Consider the following 21,241-nt stretch of genomic DNA (forward strand, 5'->3'; position numbering starts at 1 on the left):
CACATAAGAAGGGACTTTCCCTAAGAAAAGTGGATTTTTCTTTCCTTCTCTCCTGCGTAACCTTGCTGTTTCAGTCCACCTGCACCCTCTCCTAGAAACCCAAGTTCCTAGTCTACAGCAAAAACAGATCCTACTCACCTTAAAGGTTATTTTTCTCAGGCTTCATATCTCAAGAATGTGTTCCAGTTAGCTAATCTGATTTCAGGCAAGCCTCTACTGGTTTATTGTGACCTGTAATGGTGCTTCTCTTAGATGACCCTCATAGATGTAAAATGTTTTTTTAATCATACCTCCAGAGAAGTGCCAAACAGTAGAAGTTTCAGGTATTGTATGCAGAAAGAATAAACAAATAAATTACTAACCCATTAAAGTGTTATTAAATTTATTATTAAGTTATTAAATTGTCAAAAATAATAAATTGTTAATAAAAAGAAGTGCTAACACTTATAAAACACGAGGTGCCACACACTGTTCTAAGTGCTTTGCATGTGTCCATTTAATTCTCGAGACTACTTCTGTGGAATAGGAACTATTTCATCCCCAATTTGCAGATGAGGAAATCGAGGCAGAGAGAGATTAAGCAACTAGCCCTAGATCTGGCAGCTAGGAAATGGTGGAGTCCATTTGAACTCATGTGGCCTGGCTCCAGAAATCTGCGGCTCAGTCGGAGTGAGTGACATTTTTGCATGGGGAAAAGGGTGGTGAGGGTTGCTGTTAGAATCTCTGGGACTGTAACCGCGGCACTGTCCTAGGACAGTTTCTCACGGGAATGAAGCGGTCCAAGTGACAGGTATCTTAGAATTTTTGTTTGACACTGAGAAGTCACATCACCTTTATAGATCTCAGTTTTCTCTTTAGTAAAACAAGGAGCCTCTAAGGTCCGTTTCAGTTCTAAGATGAATAATATCTTCAGCATTCCTGGAGTAAAATGCCGATCTCCTGGTGCCTGTGGGGAAGAAGCAGGTCTGTTCTTGCTTCCTTAGACCCTTCAAGCTAGAAGCTGCGGGGTAGGGTGCTGTGTGGATTACCTGGAAAGAACTGGTAACCAGAGATGAGGCTTAGAGCTCCAGGAAACCTCGACTTTTACCTAAGAAACATAGAGAAACACATTTACTAGGTGCCTACTGTGTGCTGCGTGTTTTAAACAGATTATATAATTGCATCCTCACAATACGCTCATGAAGTAGGTGGTACGTCTCCACTTAAAAAATGAAGCTGAAGCTTAGCCATACCGAGTGACTTGCCCAAGATGGCCCAGCGAGTGATGGATGCAGGCAGGATTCAAATCCCGTCCGACTCCAAAGCCTACACGCATTTCACAACCCGGCCCTCCTTTACTATCTATTGTCTCACTCCACGCTCACTGCAAGCCTATGCGGTGTATTATTGCCCCATTTCACCGAGGAGGAGAGTGAGGCTCCGAGTGGTGAAATGACCTGCCCAGTAAGGGGTCTGTCCTCGAGGGGGCGGAGTAGAGCGGGAGGAGTGCTCACGTGGGCGCGGATGCCGCAGCCCGGCCCCTCCTCCCGGCCCTGCCTCGCGCTCCGGCTCCCACCTTTCCAGGTCCTGATCCCGCGCACCCCGACTGCGAACTACACTTCCCGGCAGGACGTGAGAGCGCGCACGCGCAGCGGGGCCTCCGCCATGGCGACCGTACTGTCCAGGGCGCTCAAGCTCCCGGGTAAGAAACCGCAGCCCCGCGACCACCCGCCCCCGCCGGGCCTGGGGAGATGGGGAGGCGAGACTCCGGGGGCGAAGCCGATCGGGGTCTGGCCCCAACCCGGGCGCAGCTGCTGGCGCGGGGAGGCGAGGCGGTGCAGCCCCCGCGGGCTGGGGTCCATGCGCCACCAGGGGGCAAATGAGACGTTCGGCGGGTTGGGGGTCGGCGCTGGGCGAGCCTGGGAAACACGGAGGGAGGGACGCGGGAGGCGCGTGTGGATGGTGGCTCGGCGCTGCGGCGGCGGCGAATGTCAGGGCGCGCGTCGCCACTGTCCCCAGGGGAGGGCGGTGAGGTTAGCATCCTTTCCCGAGCTACGCGAAGGAGGTACCGCAGGGTCTCCAACTCCTTCCGTCTTGGGCTGGACCTGGGCGGGGCCAGGGAGAGGCAGGATGGCGAGTGACCCCTTGGAGCAGCCTCTCCACTTAATGACAACATTGATGCTGCCTTGAGGTAGGTGGGACAGGCATTTCCCCTCCTAAAAAATGCGTTATTTGGCAAATTGACCTGTCCAGGGTCGCACAAGCAGTATTGGAAAAGCTTGGACTTGAACATGGGGGGGGGGTCTTCTGACTCTAGATCCTGGGCTTTTGGTTCCACTTGTTCGGCCTCTGGCTCTGGAGCCTGAGCATTTATGAGGGAAATCATTTGGCACCTGCAAGTTGCAGATAATGGATGGAATATTCTTTCAGGAGGCACTCGTGGTGATGTCAACTTCCAGAGCTAATTCAGTACTTTGGGCAGCAGCTCCAAGTTTTTTGTTTTTCCTCTTAAACCTCCAGCATGGGACTGTGCTACTAGAAACGTGCTATTTTAATAAAAGTATATTTATTCTGCCCAAATAAATTTTAGACGTTAAGGCTTTAGAAAAATTTATGGTTTAACCTAAATAAGTTTTAAATATTAAGCTATAAACATTTGTTTGTTGGTAACTTAAGGTGTTAGTGGGAAAAACAGTTGTTTTGCCCGCTTGGGTAGAAAGTGCTAGTTGGGTGTCTGGCGGACATCCAGCATAAGGCTTCAGGGGGATTACTGGGTCCTGTTTCTCAAGGAGTTTCCAGCCTGCTACATTGTGCCACGGATGACACTGGGTTGGCTATGAATTTTCATTTCTGTTCCCAGATTTCATGACCTCAGACACCTTTTTTTTTTTTTCCGCATGTGCTCATTAGAACATCGGAAGGAACACTGATAATACCTCTCTTGGAATGTGTATGTAACATTGGAATGAAATGGGGGACATGTCCCTCTGCCTGCAGCATTGACTTTGAAGACAGTAGCCTTATGTATCCTTAGTGTAGGATGATATCCTCCCAAGGGGTAATGGGGTGTCAGACATCTTTAGTTTTATTTCTTGTTTTCTTTTAGATTCCTTGCCCCCCTGCTTCCCTTTCTGCATAGGTAATTGTCATTCTCAAAGGCTGAGAATCTTGCTTTCGAAACTCTTGAGCTCTTTTGCATGCGGAGGCTTTGGTATTATTACTCCTGGAGTATTCAGTTGCAGTAACTTGGTCAGCCGACAGGGAAGGGAAGCACAGTCTGGTTGTTGGGCCTGTGTTTGGGTGGCAGCAGGGCCCTCAGCGCTCAGGAGCGTTTGATACTTTTAGGCCCAGGTACAAAGGCCATATGTTCTTTTATGTGACGTGGGTTTTTTGTTTTTTGCTTGTGCTTTTGCTTTTCTCCCTCCTGCCCTTTTCTCCCCTCCACCCCAAATACAATTTTTAGGTAGAAGTTGCTTTCTTAGAGCTCATTTTGGATACCCTGTAATTGGATCTGTGAAGCTACTGTCCTGTTTGGGCTACTGTATCATGTTACCTTAGTTAACATTCTCGCTATTTTTTTTTTTAAATTGAGTATCATTGACCTATAACATTATACTAGTTTCAGGTATACAACCTCATGATTTGATATTTGTAGATGTTGCAAAATGATCACCACAATGACATCCTCACTATTTTTACGTGTAGGGAAGCAGAGTAGAATGGTGGTGAAGAGCATGCGACAGACTTGGGTTAAATCCACTCTTTATCAGATTAGTTACTTATTCTCTTTAAGCTTTAGTTTCTTCGTACATAATAATAATGTTATTGTGGAACATACACTGTATGCCACACAGGAGGGTTATCTGAAGTAGTAAAAGAGATGGATGTCCTCAAGAAGTTTGTTGACCTTTGACATGTGTTAAGTATTCAGTAAGTGTTAATTAACCATTCTTATCTTCATCATTAGCACCATGATCTTTACAAATGTGTTACCTTGAGGAAGACCTGATGTAATGTGCATATGACAGATGTCCATCAACCTGGTGAAGAAAGAACAGTTGCTGGGGATGTATTTCAGTCTCGTACCCTTTCACCAAGCTCAAGATGGAAAGATGTTTGGTCCACAGGCATAGAATGAGGTTAATTAATAACAGAAGGGCAGTGTGACGGTCATAAAGCAGGGGGTGGGGCAACTTATCTCTTAAGAATATATATCTTTAGTCCATTTAAAAGTTTAAAGGTCAGGGCTTCCCTGGTGGCGCAGTGGTTGAGAGTCCACCTGCCGATGCAGGGGATGCGGGTTCGTGCCCCGGTCCGGGAAGATCCCACATGCCGTGGAGCGGCTGGGCCCGTGGGCCATGGCCGCTGAGCCTGCATGTCCGGAGCCTGTGCTCCGCAACGGGAGAGGCCACAACAGTGAGAGGCCCGCGTACCGCAAAAAAAAAAAAAAAAAAAAAGTTTAAAGGTCAAACACTGAAGGGAATATAAGAGCATAATGTTATTGTAATGGTTTGTTTCATTATATGTAACTTGGAGAGGTTATGTGCCCCTGGATAAACTAGTTCATGATGCGAATGATTTACCTTTAGTTGCAGTAGAGTGTATAGGATAGTCTGTGTAAAGTGTAGTGCATGTCATAGAGTAGTATGTATTATAGTATGTTTTCCTGAAAACACTTGGGGGTGGTACAGTTGCGTGTCTTTCCTACCGATGTTTTCCTCTGTCCCGTTTTGGGAATGCTGTTTACCTAGTAACCCCAGTCTTCCTATAAGGAAAAGTGACAGCCATGGAAAGCTCATTTATGTTGATTTATTCTGAAATCAGTGTCCCCTCTTTATTCTTTGAAAACCTTTCATTGACTAAAAATGTGAGTGGTAGCTGAAATCAGCAGACAAGAGGGTGGGAAAGTTGAAGCAAGGATTTGGTGTCTACTCCTCAGACTGAGTATAATTTTAGGCAAGTCAGTGTACTGTCTACCTCTTTTTCTGTGACTAGACAGAAAAAAAATATTTACTTAGGACTTCTCTAATTAAAACTTGCAGTCTGTAATAATTAAGCTGGGGCTTGTCTTTGCACTTTCTGGAAACATATATATTAATAGTGTTAAAGTCAGTATGTATCTTCCTCTATAATTTGGGCACGAACACGTGGCAACCTGCTGCGATCCCTTAAAGAAAGCCTCTGCGGTCTTGCATGCGTGCCTCTGCGCTTCAGAGGTGTTGTGTGGGGCTCAGTTCTTGGACTTCGCGGCCCCTCTTCTTTCTCTGAGGATTCTTCTATTTTGCTGCACTGCCGTTTAGAAACGTACGTTACTGTGGAGAAGGCAGCCTGATTTTTGTCCCATCATTAGTGACTTGATTCTTTTCCCCTTGGCCTGCCTGCTCATGGGATTCCTTCTTTGTCCTTGAAGTTCAGTGCCTTTACTAGGATATGTTTCAATATGGATTATTCTTTTATTTATTTATTTATTTATTTTGCGGTATGCGGGCCTCTCACTGTGTGGCCTCTCCCGTTGCGGAGCACAGGCTCCGGACGCGCAGGCTCAGCGGCCATGGCTCACGGGCCCAGCCGCTCCGCGGCATGTGGGATCATCCCGGACCGGGGCACGAACCCGTGTCCCCTGCATCGGCAGGCGGACTCTCAACCACTGCGCCACCAGGGAAGCCCTTAAATGTCATTTTTGGTTCCATTTTCTTTTCTGTTCTCTCCTTTAGTTATGCATATATTGGATCACTTTTGTTCTTTATATCTATCCCTTTCTCTCTAGTCCTTTTAAAAGCTTTGATCTTTCCCATGGGAAGCACAGAGATAGTTAGTCCAGGCTTCAGGCCGGACTGCCTGGGTTTGAATCCTTGTACTATCACTTACTTGCTATTTAACTATGGGCCAGGCACTTAAACTTCCAAACCTCGGTTTCCTCATCTTTAAAATGGAGATAATAATGTGTCTACCTTTAAGAGTTGCTATGAAGATTTACTGAGCTAAGACAGTAAAAGGGTTTGGAAGAGAGCATAGTAAGTGCTCAAAACTGCCAGCCACTGTTGTCATTTCCATTTCATCCTGCTTGATTTTCACAGTCTATCCTTTAAGTCTCTGACGCTGTTTTTAGCCATGTCGGTTCTTTTTGCTGATCCCAGTAAGGATATCCTTTCTAAAATTGTTTTTTTAAAAATTAATTTATTTATTTATGCTCTACCAGGTCTTAGTTGAGGCACACAGGACTTTGCTGCGGCATGCACGTGGGATAGAGTTCCCCGACCAGGGATTGAACCCGGGCCCCCTGCATTGGGAGCATGGAGTCTTACCTACTGGACCACGAGGGAAGTCCCTAAAATTGCTTTATTTTCTTCCATCGTTTTCCTGAGCTCTCCTTGTTTACTTTTCATCTTCTCTATTGCATTGTCATTTCTTCTTAGAAATACTATATTTTTCTTATGAGCCCTTATTTCAGAGAAGACTATTTCTTGAATTTCTCGGATCCCTGGGGGAAGTGTAGGTTCATTATCTCTTCCGTTCCGTGGTATAATTTGTCCAGCATTCGTTCTGTAGCCGGTTTCGTCCGCTAGGTTTTGTTGTAACTTCTTTCTTAGGTATTTGTAGAACTTTGCAGTAGCTTATGGACCAGGTACTAATGATGGCTCCTCTCTGATTCCTCTTCATATCTAAATGGGTGGCTGCTTTAAAGCCAGCTATAGGCTGACCCGTGGGCAGGAGCTGAGTGAGCTGGGGCAGCTGGAGGCTGGAACCTAATTTAGGCTGTCAACTCAGATCCCTTTCCCATCAGTGCTCTTCCTTTGCAGGTGTTTCTCTCCCGGCTGGCGTTTGTCACAGGGCCTTAGAGTGCTGGCTAGTGTTTACTTCTCTTCGCTTCTTGTGCCAGTTATCAATTTATTGCCCCTGGCCTGTACATTCAGTTTTGTTGCCTGATCTGTGAAAGTGGATCCGGACCCTTTAAATACCAAGTTTGTCCTTCCTGGGATACAGTCTCCCCATCCTAGGATACCTTTTGGATTTCTCTTCCCATATTTACATTTACTCTCCTATCACTGTCTAATAGTTCTTTATATGAAACTGTCCTCTTTGAATTACCGTCTGCTTTCGGTCTCCCTGTTGGACCCACACTGTCCAAAACATCCTCCTCTCGAGAACTGACGGTACTCCAGCGCTTGTTCTAACCTGCCGTGCTGCCAGCCTGCTTCTTATAAGGAGAGAAGCTTGTGCTTTTTCTCCTTCAGTCTTAACCTCGCCTTTGACTCTGTGGTGTTGAATGGGGCTCATTGGTGCTTCTGGGACCCCAGACTTTGTCTTTCTGAGCAAGAGATTATTTGGTTTGGCTTTATATCCGTGGAACAAGGGAGGCAGCATAACTGATTGGTTAGGACTGTGGACTCTCATCAAATTGCCTGAGGTTGAATCCCGGCTTTTCTTGTTAATTCTGTGATCTTAGGCAACTTACCTCTCTCTCTATTTTCATCTTTTTGATGAAACTGCAAATAATAATAATACCTACCTCTTAGAGTTGTTGTGGGGATTAAATGAGTTAATCCCTGTAAATGCTTGGACCAGTGCCTGGCATTGTAGCTCTCAGTACATTTCCAGTTGACATCCACGTCATCACCATTATTAATTCTGTGAACTCTGCTCATTGCTGGAGACTTGAAATGTATGTCCCTGTTCTTACTGTACTTCCTCAGTTGGATACAAGTTTCACTGCCTTTGGCAACGGTTTTCCGTAAATTCTAGTTTGGGAATGTGGCTGTTTCCCTCCCCCCACCCCCCCAATTTTGTTTCTTTTTATCCCCCCGCCCCCTGGTTTTAGGAAGAGACAGACAGAAAGGCCTTCCTTTGCCATCATTAACTAAAAGCACATAATTTTGTTAGAGGGATCAGTTCAACAGCGGCTTGTTTTCAAAGAATGACAAAGTGAGAGAGAGGCATGGACATATATACAGTACCAAGCGTAAAATAGATAGCTAGTGGGAAGCAGCCGCATAGCACAGGGAGATCAGCTCAGTGCTTTGTGACCACCTAGAGGGGTGGGATAGGGAGGGTGGGGGGGAGGGAGACACAAGAGGGAAGAGATATGGGAACATATGTATATGTATAGCTGATTCACTTTGTTATACAGCAGAAGCTAACACACCATTGTAAAGCAATTATACTCCAATAAAGATGTTAAAAAAAAGAAAACAAAAAGAATGCTTGCAATTTATTTTTATAGATTTATTAAAGAATTTACAGATTTCTGCAGCGTGTGCAGTCGAGCTTTCTTCCTGCCTGTGATAGTATATCATATAATAAAAGTGCATTTCCTTTAAACCGTTTTGTTCGCCAGTATTTCATTCATGATTTCACTTTGGCAAAGGTGCTGTTTTAGGCTGTGTTTGTTGCAGGGTGGAAAGTGACTAGCAAGACTGAATTCAGTAAGGGTCGATGCTACATTTTTCACTAAAAATTGTGCAATTACAGGACAGCTTGAGTGTGTGTAGAAAGTGCGTGGGAGTTTTAGTTGAATCAGTTGTGTGATGGGGCTACCAAGGAAGCTGGCCTGATCCTAGGTTACAGGAATTGAACTGTAGTGTCCTCTCTGACTAGGGAGGACACCGTTCTGCTCTTCTCTGCCCTGGTCACACTGCACCCTGGGGACTGTATTCACGTCTGGGAACCATCCTTTAAAGAGCACAGACATATCACTTTGTGTTCAGAGGAGAGTGACCAGGATGTTGTGGAGCATCTGAAACAATGCGTCTTCAAGTAATGGGTTGAAGAGGTAGAGGTATTTAACCGGGGCTGAGGAGATTGGGTCAGGCAGTGGGGAGATAGAATGCCAACCATAATAACAGAAGCTGAAATTTACTGAGTGTGACCCTGAGGCAGCACTGAGAACCACGCATATGTTATCTTATTTAATTCTCATAACAGTCATATGAGGTAGGAACGATAATTATCCCATTTCACAAATAAGGAAACTGAGGTTACTAAAGTGAAGAAATTTAATTGAGGTCACACAGTTAATGAGAGCTGGAGCGAAGATTTGACTTAAGGTTGCTTATTGTAAGGACTTGAGCTTGTAAATACTGTATCTTACGTTTCTTATGATTGGTATCTTCAAGTATTATGCATGGGGAAGAGGGGTCCCAGAAATTAAAACTAAGACAGGTAGTTGGCAAATGCCCAGACGTAGATTCCTGAATCAGAGTAAGGCGCTGCTTTCTAGATGGGAGGGTAGTGAGTTCCCTGATAAGGCTTCCGCTGAGGTGTATGCTGAGTGACTGCCTGGTGGGCGTTGGTAAGGAGGTACATATTTGGAATACGGGTGGAGGTGGATTATGTGACCTTCAAAGTCTCTAAGAACCCTGAGATTTGGGGCTGCTGTATATGTTTTCCTCTTTGTCAAGTGTATTCTTTTTTTTAACTTGAAATTTAAAAAATTGTGGTAAAATACACATAATAAAATTTAGCATCTTAACCATTTTTAAGTGCACGGTCTGGTTAAGAATACTCACATTGTTGTATACAACCAAGCTCCAGAACGTTTTCGTCTTGCAAAGCTGAAATTCTATACCCACTAAACAACAACCCCACCATGGACCTCTCCCTCCAGGTGCTGGAAACCACCATTCTACTTCCTGTTTCTGTGAATGTGACTACATATAAGTAGAATCATACAGTATTTGTGTTTTGGTGACTGACGTATTTCACGTAACATAATGACCTCAAGACTCATCGGTGTTGTATGTAGCAAGTGTCAGAATTGCCTTACTTTTGAAGGCTGAATAATACTCCACCATATGCAGGCAGCACATTTAAAACATTCTGTCAGGTGTATTTTTTTTTAGCAAAAAAAAAAAAAAACTTAAAAAAGTATTAGAGTTAATATTACAACAACCTATGGTTCTGTTTGCAAACTATTATAAATAAAGTTATCTGGGATGGTTAGGGAATGATGGGCCCTAATTAATAAAGCCATTTGGTTCATAGAGAAAATATAAAAATTATGGGAGTCAGCTGCACTGACTCTGTGGCATATCCTGGAGGTACTATTTTGCATGAAATTTCTAATAATTGCTTAATTTTCTTATAATTTAATACCTTAAAAAATCAAACTCAGTATTTATTGGACAAAATGAAGTGACATCACCAAGATCCCAGTTACCAGAGGCAGAGAACATGAGAAATTCTTCCTTTTCCCCTTTTAAATATCCAGGTTGTATTTTCTTTTTTATATGTCTTCTTAACAAAGGATTTAACCATAGAGTTTACATTAGTGATAGCTTACCAGGTAATTTCCAAAACCAGCAACTTTTTCTTGGTTTTTATTTGGCTATAGCCTAAAATAAAGGCATAAACTCATCCAGTCGCTGGCTGCAAGGGCCAGGGGTGGCTCAGGAAGAGGTGGGCTTAAGCCCCCCGTAATGTCTGCCTCTGGCCACCCCTGCAAAGATATGGTCTCAGTCAAGCCAGGGTGCTTGTTGTGTAAACCAGCCTCAAGACAAGTCCTTCACCTCCTTGTCCCGGCTGGATCCCACCCATCTCGGCATGCAGGCTCAGAATAGCAGTTTTCAGGTAACCGCTGTTTACTGAAACATGTACTGAAAGGGCGATAGACTTGCAGGGAGGCTCTCAAAAGTAAGTTTTTGGTAAGACGTCTCCAGATGACTTTCAGCATTTGACTTTCTGCGTGGTTTCCATAGCAACAACTGGGAAGTCACACATATTGGCCTGTGAGGAGCAGGCCAACTGTGCAGAGAGCAGCTGTTCTAAAGGTTTAGTGGAGGGAATTACCTGGCGGCCCAGTGGTTAAGACTTTGCCTTCCAATGCAGGGGGTGTGGATTCAATCCCTGGTCAGGGAGCTAAGATCCCACATGCCTGGGGGTCAAAAAACCGAAACATGAAACAGAAACAATTTTGTAACAAATTCAATAAAGACTTTAAAGAGGGACTTCCTGGTGGCGCAGTGGTCGGGAGTCTGCCAGCCAATGCAGGGGGCATGGGTTGGAACTCTGGTCCGGGAAGATCCCACATGCCACAGAGCAACTAAGCCCATGTGCCACAACTACTGAATCTGCCCTCTAGAGCCCGTGAGCCACAGCTACTGAGCCTATGTGCCACAACTACTGAAGCCCGCATGCTTAGAACCTGTTGTCCGCAACAAGAGAAGCCACCGCAATGAGAAGCCCGCGCACCACAACAAAGAGTAGCCCCTGCTCGCTGCAACTAGAGAAAGCCCGCTCACAGAAACAAAGACCCAATGCAGCCAAAAATAAATAAATTTAAAAAAAAATGTTAAAAAATATAGTTTAGAGGAGTCGCAGGAAAGATCGGAACTTCACCAATCTAAGATAATCAAAGGAAGTATGCACATCAGGTGTATGGAAGGTTTCATAGAAGAGCTATGGTCTTTTTCGTCAGAGTCACACAGATTAAGAGAGGGCTTTTTAAAAAAAAAAAAACAGCTAAAATGTATTTGAAATTTGCCACTTTCTCTGTTTCTTTTCCAATGTTCTTAAGCTCATGAAAGCAATAATTCTAGAGCACTGATTTTCTTTTTTTCCCCCATTCTTTCCCCCTTTTCGCTGGAATCTATTTTATAGACGGCTCCAAGGTTCAGGCTTGTCAACGTAGATTTGTTCCGTTCTGTTCTGTGTGTTCTCCTAGGTGTTTACTGTTGCTGTGTGTTTGCTGAAGGTCCCTCCTTCCAGGTTCTCCTTGACCGTCTGGCTTTCTGTCTTTTCAGGGAAGAAGAGCCCGGACCTGGGGGAGTATGACCCCCTCACACAGGCCGACAGCGACGAGAGTGAAGATGATCTCGTGCTTAACCTGCAGCAGAAGAACGGAGGGGTCAAGAACGGGAAGAGTCCGCTGGGAGAAGCACCAGAGCCCGACTCGGATGCTGAGGTCACTGGGGCTGGGAAGCCCCATCTCTCGGAGGTCACCACGGAGGGGTACCCCTTGGAGCCCCTGGGGGCCCTGGAGCAGAAGGCGGCCTCCTCCATCGCGTCCTACGTGCGCACGTCTGTCTTTCTGCTGATGCTGGTCATCTCCATGGTCCTGGTGCTCGTGTGTGCCTTCCTGATCCCCTGTCCCCCCCGAGACCTGCACAGCACGTGGAGCCGCCACTTGGGCCCCCAGGGAGGTGAGCTGCGGGATTTTTAGCTCTAAGTCTGTAAAACTTCATGATCGCGTGTCATTCCGGCAAGCTTCTGATTACGTTGAAAATTTCCTCCAAGTCTTTACAAATTAACGTGTGTGTCATCTAGCATTTCTCCCCCTGTGTGTGGAGGTGGTTAGGAGGTTAGGATTTGAAATGAGACAGAAAGATGGATCTGTATGGCTTCAAAAACTTGGGAGGATCGCTGCGCTGTGTGTCTCTGGGGAAGGTCTTAATTAGACGCAGGGAGGAGAGAACCCTGGTTTGCTGAGTCCTGCTGTGCAGCCGAGCCTGCATCAGGGGAGAGCAAAGCTGTGGGAAGGGCGGTTTACAGAGAAAAGTGAAGCTCCCATCCTGGCCAGGCCAGAGGCCACAGCTCCTGTAGGGCCCTTGGGGTTTTGTTGATTGTAGAAGCCTGATCTAAATTGAATTTTCAAATAATTTCTTTTTCTTAATTTTCTTTTTCTTTTTCTTTTTTATCGACGTATAGTTGACTTACAGTGTTGTGTTAGTTTCTGGTGTACAGCAAAGTGATTCAGTTTTGTACACATCTTCTTTTTCATATTCTTTTCCACTATGGAAAAGATTTGTTACAGAATATTGAATATAGGTCCCTGTGCTAGACAGTGGGACCTTGTTGTTTATCAAATAATTTCTTTTCAAGGAAAAGAGAGTTGCTTCCTTGCTGCAACTTTTCTTTCTTGCTGCTAATGGTTGGGATGGTGCTACCCAAGGAATTTTGTCTCATTTTGGAGCAGGTTTCTTTATTTTTTATTATTATTTTTTTTACTGAATGAAAGTCTTTAAATTTTACCGTACTTTCCAATTTTCAAAAGTTTCACACACATGATTTCTTGTAAATCCCTTTTTTGTAATCCCCTACCCCTGCATTGCCCCTCCTCCTTCCCTCTCCCCACTGGTAACCACTAGTTTGTTCTCTGTATCTGTGAGTCTGCTTCTTGTTATATTCAGTAGTATGTTGTATTTTTGAGATTCCGCATATAAGTGATGTACGGTATTTGTCTTTCTCTGTCTGAGTTAGTTCACTTAGGATAACACCCTCCAAATCCATCCATGTTGCTGCAAATGGCAAATTTTCTTTCTTTTTTATGGCTGAGTAGTATTCCACTGTATATGTGTACCGTATCTTCTTTATCCATTCATCTGTTGATGGACATGTAGGTTGTGGAGCAGGTTTCTTTAAAACAGCTTGCCCTGGGTCAAGATTGGGGATCCCATCTAACTGTTGGTGCCGAACAGTCCTGTCCCTCGAAAACTGCACCAGGCTGAAGGGGCTCAGAACACACCAGCCCACCGTGGCGCTTTGGTGTATTGGCTATTTTGAGTTAAAGGCATTTGACCAATAGCAGGTGCAAGCGGGCCACTCTGACCTTCGATTCTTCCCAAAAGCAGGAGATGAAACTCCCAGGTGAAAGATGTCCTCCCTATTCCAGGAGGAAAGAACACTCTTATCACCAGAGACAGGGGGTTGAGGCAGAGAGACATTTGTACAAACAGACCTTGTTAGAATAACCCTCATCTTCCTGTAGTTCCCTCATATATTTTAGTTACTTTTCCAGTCGCCACTCTTTGTGCTATGCGGAATATAAACACTGCGGCTTAGCCACGTCTTTGGGTCTTCATTTAACTGTGGGAACTCCCATGCACATGCACAATTTTATTAAATAAAATATGAGTGCTTTCCCCTTGTTCATCTGTCTTATGTCAGTCTCAGCTAGAAACCTTAAGAAGGCAGAGGAAAACTTTTCCCTTCCCTACGGTATGCCCACACCCCTGCATCATCTTGATCTAGAAACATTTTCTCTCTGACCCTTCTCTGATCCCAGCTGAATTAGCTTCTGATGAGTTCTTCGTTCTCATCTTTACTTTCTCTTAAGGCAAAACTGGGTGGATATGTCTTACGATATGTTCCTACACATAGAATGTCTCTCCCTCTCTTCCTTCCTTTTTTGTTTTTTCTAAGTTAGCTCTTGTAATATTTATATACAGCGTAAAGACTAGTAATGAATTCTTGGTGTATCTACCACCGAGTTTAAGAAATAGGACCTTGTAAAGATCTTTGCAATTCCCCATGTGTTGCTCCTGACCGTATCCCCCTCTCCCTGCCAGAGGGTTCTCCTCTCCTGAGTTTTGTGTCGTTATTCCTTTACTTGTGTTTAAAGTTTTACCACATAGATATGCATCTCTAAATGATATATTCTTTAATTTTGCCTGTTTTTGAATTTCATATAAATATTGATATAACCATGTAGTTGTCTGTGACTTGCTTTTTTGTTCAGCGTATTTAAATAATATGTTTGAGGTTTATCCGTATCAATGTACTGTCACTGGAGTTTATTTTCACCACTAATTTTCCATGGTACGAATGTCCTATGATTTATCGATCCACTTTATTGTCGATGAGCATTTAGGTGACTTCTGTTTTTTAAAAAATAAGTAATGCCACAAAGAAGATTCTTGTGCATGTTTCCTGTTGGAGTGTGTAAGGATTTCTCTAGGGCGTAAACCTGGGGGTGAAATGGCTGGGTTACAGGATATGTGCATGTCCAGCCCTAGGAGTTTCTCTTAAATTATCTTCCGTAGTGGTTGTACCAGTTTACACTTCCACTAGCCATGTGTGAGTTCTCTCCGAATTTGGAAAGCATCCTCTGACTCCACACTGTTTGGAGGTGTGTGGGGGGGGGCATGACACTACCTACCTTGTCACTGCCGGGTGGAGATGGAGGTGCAGGCTCCCATCAGGCCTCTGCTGACACCAGGGCTGGGCGGCTGCCCCGTTAATGCTTGGTGGGGATAGAACCGTAGGCTTCCCTCGTGTATGGAGGCCTGAGTGCTGCTAGGTGAGGATGGGAGCCCAGCCTCCCCACCCGGCCTTCTCTGACCCGACCCTGGTGGGGTGAGAGGGACCTTGTTACAGCCCGGCAAGGGTTTCCTCTTGGCCTTTGCTATGGGGCTGGCTGGGACCACAGTTTTGTCTGTGGCGTTTGGTTGGAGTAGAGCAGTTCTTGTGGAAAACTTTTCTGTCTTGCTAGGCTGTGCCTTTCCTGTCCTTTGGCTGGGGACCAGCTCTTCTGGGGCCTTCTGTGTGTCCCTGTTGGCATTTCTGGGTCGCCAGCTTCTGCAGCACCCTGTCTGGGATATGAGGCCAAAGAAAACCCAGGGGAGCCACCAGCTTGTCCTTCCTTGGGTCTCGCCATCCCCAGCCGGTCTGCCTTCTCTCTGCCTTCCAGAGTCTTCTCATGTTTGTTTTATGTTTAATGCCCAGGGATTCTAGCTGTCCTTGGCGAGAGGCACAGGCAGAAGTGGGTCTGTGTATCTTATCTAGGACCCAGAAGTCTGCCTGGTTTTTACGGAGCATTCCCTTTCCAGCCTGGAGCAGGGAGCTGGTCTGTCTAACTTGCTGCGGACCCTGTGTTTCTCATGTGTCCATCAGGTGGGGACCTGTCTCCACTGGACCTGGCAGACGTGAACGGAGACGGCCTGCGTGACGTGCTTCTCTCCTTCGTGACATCAGGGAATGGGAGCACCGCTGGTAAGAGGGTGTCTTCGGAGGCCTCGGCGGGAGAAGCTGGTTGAGCGGAGGGTGTGAGCTCAGAGGATGCGCTGGGGCTGCCTCCTGAGCGGGCTGCAGTGAGGAGAAAGCCCTGGGGGATCCGGCACACGTGATGGGCCTCGTCGGGAGACTCCTGCATGTACATAACGCCTGGTTCAGGGAATCACAGAGCATGAGAGCTGGAGGGCACCCCGGTCCAGGGACCAACCTGAGACCCAGGGAGGAGGTTCCTTGGCCTGCCCTGAACAGCGCCAGCACTTAGGTTGCTTGAGTTTTCTCTGAGTCGGTTCTCCCTGGCCTCTTAGATGATGATAAACATAGACTCTATCTACCTTCCCCTCCCTGGCAGAAAGCTTTTGCTCACGTTCTAACGTATCTTTATACACATACCTCTTGGCTGGGTGTTTTCCTTTGACCCCGTCTGTTTGCTTTTCCATCTCTGCTCTCCATCCTGCTCCCCGCGGGATGGGAGGCTGACCCGTACGCATTACGTCAGGTCCCAGGCCTGCAGACTTCCACTGGGTTTGGCCATTGGGGAGCACAGGCCAGAAGCTAGAGGAGAGGAAGAGAGTGACCAGCAGGTATTTATTCCCCTGGCTCCCCTCTGCCCGGGCCACCTCAGGCTGGCTACATCCTTGATCAGAGGTCACAGCCTCTCTCAAGGTGGTCCTCTTACAGGACTTCCTTTTTCTCGATTCCAGCAAATGCTTCCTCCCCCTGTCTCTCTGGGCCTGGGCATGGCAAAAGTTCTGAGGGGCTGTACTATCTCTTGTGGTTTCCCTACACCTCGACCACATCTTTGTAAACAGTCTCTTTATTAAACCTCCACAACTTACCCTAATTGAGTGAGCTGGGCTTTTTTGGGACCCCAGCCGACACAAGTCAACTGCAAAAAAAAAAAAAGTTGCTTTTTCATTATAGGTACATGGGGGCTTTTGGTTTGTCCTGCAGCCTCCATTTAAGTGCATTTGAACTGAAGTCTGTAAACTGATACAGGAACTGTGGTTTGAGGCTGAGGATGGCCTACCAACTGTTTTTTAATCATTCAGGCCTTGGAATAAACATTTAGGTACGTTATAGAGGATTCTAGGCTGCATGCCTCCCTGACGTTATTAGAAATACCTTTCTGGGGCTTGCGCAATATGCAGGAGCAATTTGGGCATAGCTTTGTTTATGGGAAGAACCTCCAGCCTAGAAATTGACTTTTATATGATTGAACCTTACTTATGCCTATGACTTATTAGCCTTTGAAGTAAAAATTTCCCCCTTCCACTTTCAGAGATTTTTTTCAGTCATTTGGTATTTTACGTGGTTTGCTACATATCAGGACTCATGATGGCAAGGCCATGAGTTGGGACGCACTATGGACCAGCCTGATTTGGTTATAGATTATAAAAGCAGTAATAGCACTAACTAACACATGGTACTTTCTATGTGCTATGCACTGTTGTAAGTACATAACATATTATGAACGAATTTATCCCTCAGTGTACCTATAATGTGGACTAATATTATTATCCCCTTTTGCAGTTGGGAAAACTAAGGGATAGTGAGGTGAAGGAACTTGATCAGTCTCACAGCTGGTAGTGGTAGAGCTGGGATCCAAACGGTATAGCCGGTAGCCTCTGGAGTTCCTGCCCTTGACCCTTATGTCAAATTGCTGTGCCCATAGCCCCAGCCAGTGGGTTCAAAGATCTGTGCCACTGAACATGAGGAGGATTGTGTTTCTTATTTGTTTGTTCATTTGTTCATTCATCCAACAACCTGCTGTGCACCTTACATAGAGCTGCACTGGTTCTTTTGAGCTAAACAAGAGGAGCGTGGTCTCTGCCTCATGGAGTCGTGGTGTGAAGGGAAAGGGGTGACCCATCACCACCGGGAAAAAGACAAGTCACGCAATTGATGTGGAGTCGATAGGGTCATGAAGGAGGGAGGACAGCACAGTCTGTTAATCAGAGCATCCCTGGGAAGTCCGGGGGGTAACATACATCGCTGAGATTTGTCATGTAAACCGCTGCTTCTGGCAACAAGGTCTGAAAGGGCAAACCAGTTGGTCACTTGTTTTTAGGTTGTATGTTTAATTAGCAGTTCTGAGGAATAGGTACAGTGAAGCCCTAACATGCCCTTATCCTTATTAGCTGTTGCTAGAAGTGAAAAGTGGAAGTGTGTGAGGTGGGCCGTATCCCTATCCTGAAAGTGGATGTGAAACTGGCACGAGAGAAAGTTATTATTCTGATAGGTTAATTGAGTGGCATAAAGGGTTGTTTGTTAAAGAGGTGAGCTGCTCGAATCCTTTGCCAGCTAGGTATAATAGTTGCCCAAGTATTCTTTCTTGACTGGGGCCAGATCAGCTGATTCGCTGGAACTCTAGACCAGGAGGACCTCCTGATCTTTGCTAAGTATAACCTTCTGGGCATTTTGTTTGTTTGTTTCACTTTTTGGCTGTGCCACTCGGCTTGTGGGATCTTAATTCCCTGACTAGGGATCGAACCCATGCCCGCTGCATTGGAAGTATGGAGTCTTAACCTCTGGACCGCCAGGGAAGTCCCCAGGTTTATTTTATTTATTTATTTATTTATTTAACATCTTTATTGGGGTATAATTGCTTTACAATGGTGTGTTAGTTCTGCTTTATAACAAAGTGAATCAGTTATACATATACATATGTTCCCATATCTCCTCCCTCTTGCGTCTCCCTCCCTCCCACCCTCCCTATCCCACCCCTCTAGGTGGTCACAAAGCACCGAGCTGATCTCCCTGTGCTATGCGGCTGCTTCCCACTAGCAATCTATCTTAGGTTTGGTAGTGTATATATGTCCATGCCACTCTCTCACGGTGTCACAGCTTACCCTTCCCCCTCCCCATATCCTCAAGTCCATTCTCTAGTAGGTCTGTGTCTTTATTCCCGTCTTGCCCTTAGGTTCTTCATAACCTTTTTTATTCCCCAGGTTTATTTTTTAGAGATTGTTTTCTGCTCTCAGGGAGCATTTGCTAGCGATGATTAGAATTCAGGTACTTTGCTTCCTGCTCTATACATATTCTAGATCAGTGTCAATTTTCTGAGCCTAGCTTTGCTTCCTGTTTTTTTGTTTGTTTGCAACCCCTCCTTTTCCATATTCTTGATGTTGCTCCTTTTATTCAGAAAGCACTTGGCTGCTAGATATGCTCGGCGCTTTGCAAAGTACTGAGGATGCAGAAATGAACGTGACGGGCTTTAGCCTTAAGGATATCCCTGTTTAGTGGGGGCTAAGGTGACAGACACGTCAACAAGTGTGTTGGGAGAGTAGAGGTGCACACGGGTTGCCTGCAGGATGTCGTCTTACATGAGAGATGTGTTGAACAGATGGGACAGGTACTCTGTTTGCAGACCTTGTTGCCAGAAATACAGGAGGGAGCTGAGCGCACAGGTCTGAGCTGCTGCCTTACCTCTATTTCCTTTTGGTTTTCTAGCCCCCCGCTCATCTCTCCCTCTTATCTCCTCTGCCTCCTGCCCTTTCTTGTCTCTTGTGTGCTTTTAGGTGTCTCAAGGCCACCTGCTGTCCTCGTGTGCCTTTCGGGGATGAATGGCAGTACGCTCTGGTCTAGTCCCCTCCCCGAGGAGGCCCGAGATATTACCTGTCTGGATCTAATGCCAGGGAGAGTGGCCGAAACCGTCTGCCTTGTGACGGGGACACACAAGATGCTCAGTGCATTCAACGCGACATCAGGTAAACATCACTGACTGCGGGGCTTCTCTGGTGGCACAGTGGTTGAGAATCCGCCTGCCACTGTAGGGGACACGGGTTCTTGCCTGGTCCGGGAAGATCCCACGTGCTGCGGAGCAGCTAAGCCCGTGCGCCACAACTAGTGAGCCTGTGCTCTAGAGCCCGTGAGCCACAACTACTGAGTCCGTGTGCCACAGCTACCGAGTCCGCGTGCCACAACTACTGAAGCCTGCGCGCCTGGAGCCCGTGTTCCGCAACAAGAGAAGCCACCGCAATGAGAAGCCCGCGCATTGCAACGAAGAGTAGCCCCGCTCGCCGCAACTAGAGAAAAGCCCGCGCGCAGCAACGAAGACCCAACACAGCCAAAAATAAATAAATTAAATAAATAAATTAAAAAAAAAAAAAAAAAAAAGATCACTGACCACGAGAGATCCCTGTTCCTGGGAGGCCTAATCTCAGGTTAGAACAGTCTGGTAGGGAAGGGACCGTTCCACTCTCCCAGTGGGAGGTCTGATTTCCTGCTCTGCAAGGTGGATATTAAGGGAAATAAGGAGAAAGGGCTTGAGCAGAGTGAATAATAGATCCATGGTTCAACCTGCTTGGTGATAGGATGGGGCTAAACTCAGTTATCCAAGCAGAACCTATCCCTAGGCTTTCAGTTTGTAAGTAATCTCCCTTCTCTGTTCTTTGTATAGAAGGCCATGGAGCTTTTTCTCTTTGTTTTCAATATTTGACATACAAGGGTTCATATGTGAACTTGGGCATTAACCACTAAAAACTATGCCAGTGAAGAAACTAAGGTCTGTGGAGGCATGTTGATTTGGCCTCTTTTATCTTTTTATCACATTCAGACATATGTGACAAAAGGAACGGAAGAGAATCATATAATGAAGGCTCCTTACAGAGCCTTATACTTCCAGTGTGCCCATTAACCTTCGACCTGAGTGAAGCTGAGTTAAATAGCCTCCTTCCTAGTTGTAAAGGTTGGAGTTTGGGAGTGGGGCTCTTCTGAGTGAAAAGAATTTCCGTGTGAGTTAACTCTAGCACTGAATTCATCTTGAAAACCTTTTATGATTTCTCTACTTATATGAACACATGGTAGAAGGAGCGAGTTGGGCTTCTGTTTGGCTGCCCCTGGATGGTTCCTTAGGAGTTGGAATCATCTCTAACAGATCAATTCCTCCATCCCAGACAAGTGGGCTCTTCTTTCTTAGAGAGTCTTCAGCATGTCCACGTTACCTAAAAAATCCAGGTGTGAAGTTATTACGTGGGCTTGTTAGCCAGATACTTGAGGATTTCAGTTCATACTCCCTGCTCCATTTCTCCCCGGTAAGATAAAAATGAAAGGAAAAAGTGTGTAGGACTTGCTGTCTGTCATTCAGCCCGTTGAGTCTCATTTCTGGCCTGGGAGCATTGCACCCGCCTTTGGCAGAGGCAGAAATCCCTAATTGTGATGAGTGTATTTATCTTTCCCCAGGGAAAGCCATTTGGACTTTAGACCCACACTACTTACCCAACGGTACCCTGGCTGCCCCAGGCGTGGTGCTGCCAGACCTGGATGAAGATGGCATTAGAGATCTCGCAGTTCTGGTCATTGGGGAATTGCAGGTATGCTCCGTGTTAGGTGGTCCTTGTTTCTTACAGGGAAAGTGTCAACTTTGGTCATTTCCTAGTATCGTTATTAGAAAGGCTGCTTGAAACCTTCTCATTACAAGGGCTTAGGTTTAAATAAATTCTCTTTGTGAGATTAAGTGAGTAAATTACCATTATGAACCCATTTTCCAGGTTCCGTTGACCGGTGTGGCAGAGCTTGGGAGCCAGATAGGTCTATG

General features: G+C 45.8%; 1 protein-coding gene across 2 annotated transcripts in view; it reads left to right on the plus strand.

Annotated features, from left to right (window-relative positions):
• Positions 1–591: 591 nt before the first annotated feature.
• Positions 592–21,241, plus strand: part of FAM234B (family with sequence similarity 234 member B) — a 37,324-nt gene continuing 16,674 nt past the window's right edge. Inside the window, exons 1-5 of one of the 2 annotated variants that reach the window (XM_089920338.1) lie at positions 592–1,681; positions 11,718–12,116; positions 15,586–15,684; positions 19,224–19,412; positions 20,887–21,017. In XM_089920338.1, coding sequence (XP_089776464.1) covers positions 1,432–1,681; positions 11,718–12,116; positions 15,586–15,684; positions 19,224–19,412; positions 20,887–21,017 — 1,068 coding nt within the window. In that variant the 5' untranslated portion in view covers positions 592–1,431. The remainder of the gene's footprint in view (positions 1,682–11,717; positions 12,117–15,585; positions 15,685–19,223; positions 19,413–20,886; positions 21,018–21,241) is intronic. The other variant, XM_022577635.2, reaches the window with a different exon arrangement.

This window comes from Delphinapterus leucas, chromosome 11, assembly GCF_059928025.1.
Source record: "Delphinapterus leucas isolate spDelLeu-1000000601 "Yukka" chromosome 11, BTC_Dleu_Yukka2, whole genome shotgun sequence".
Lineage (NCBI taxonomy): Eukaryota > Metazoa > Chordata > Mammalia > Artiodactyla > Monodontidae > Delphinapterus > Delphinapterus leucas.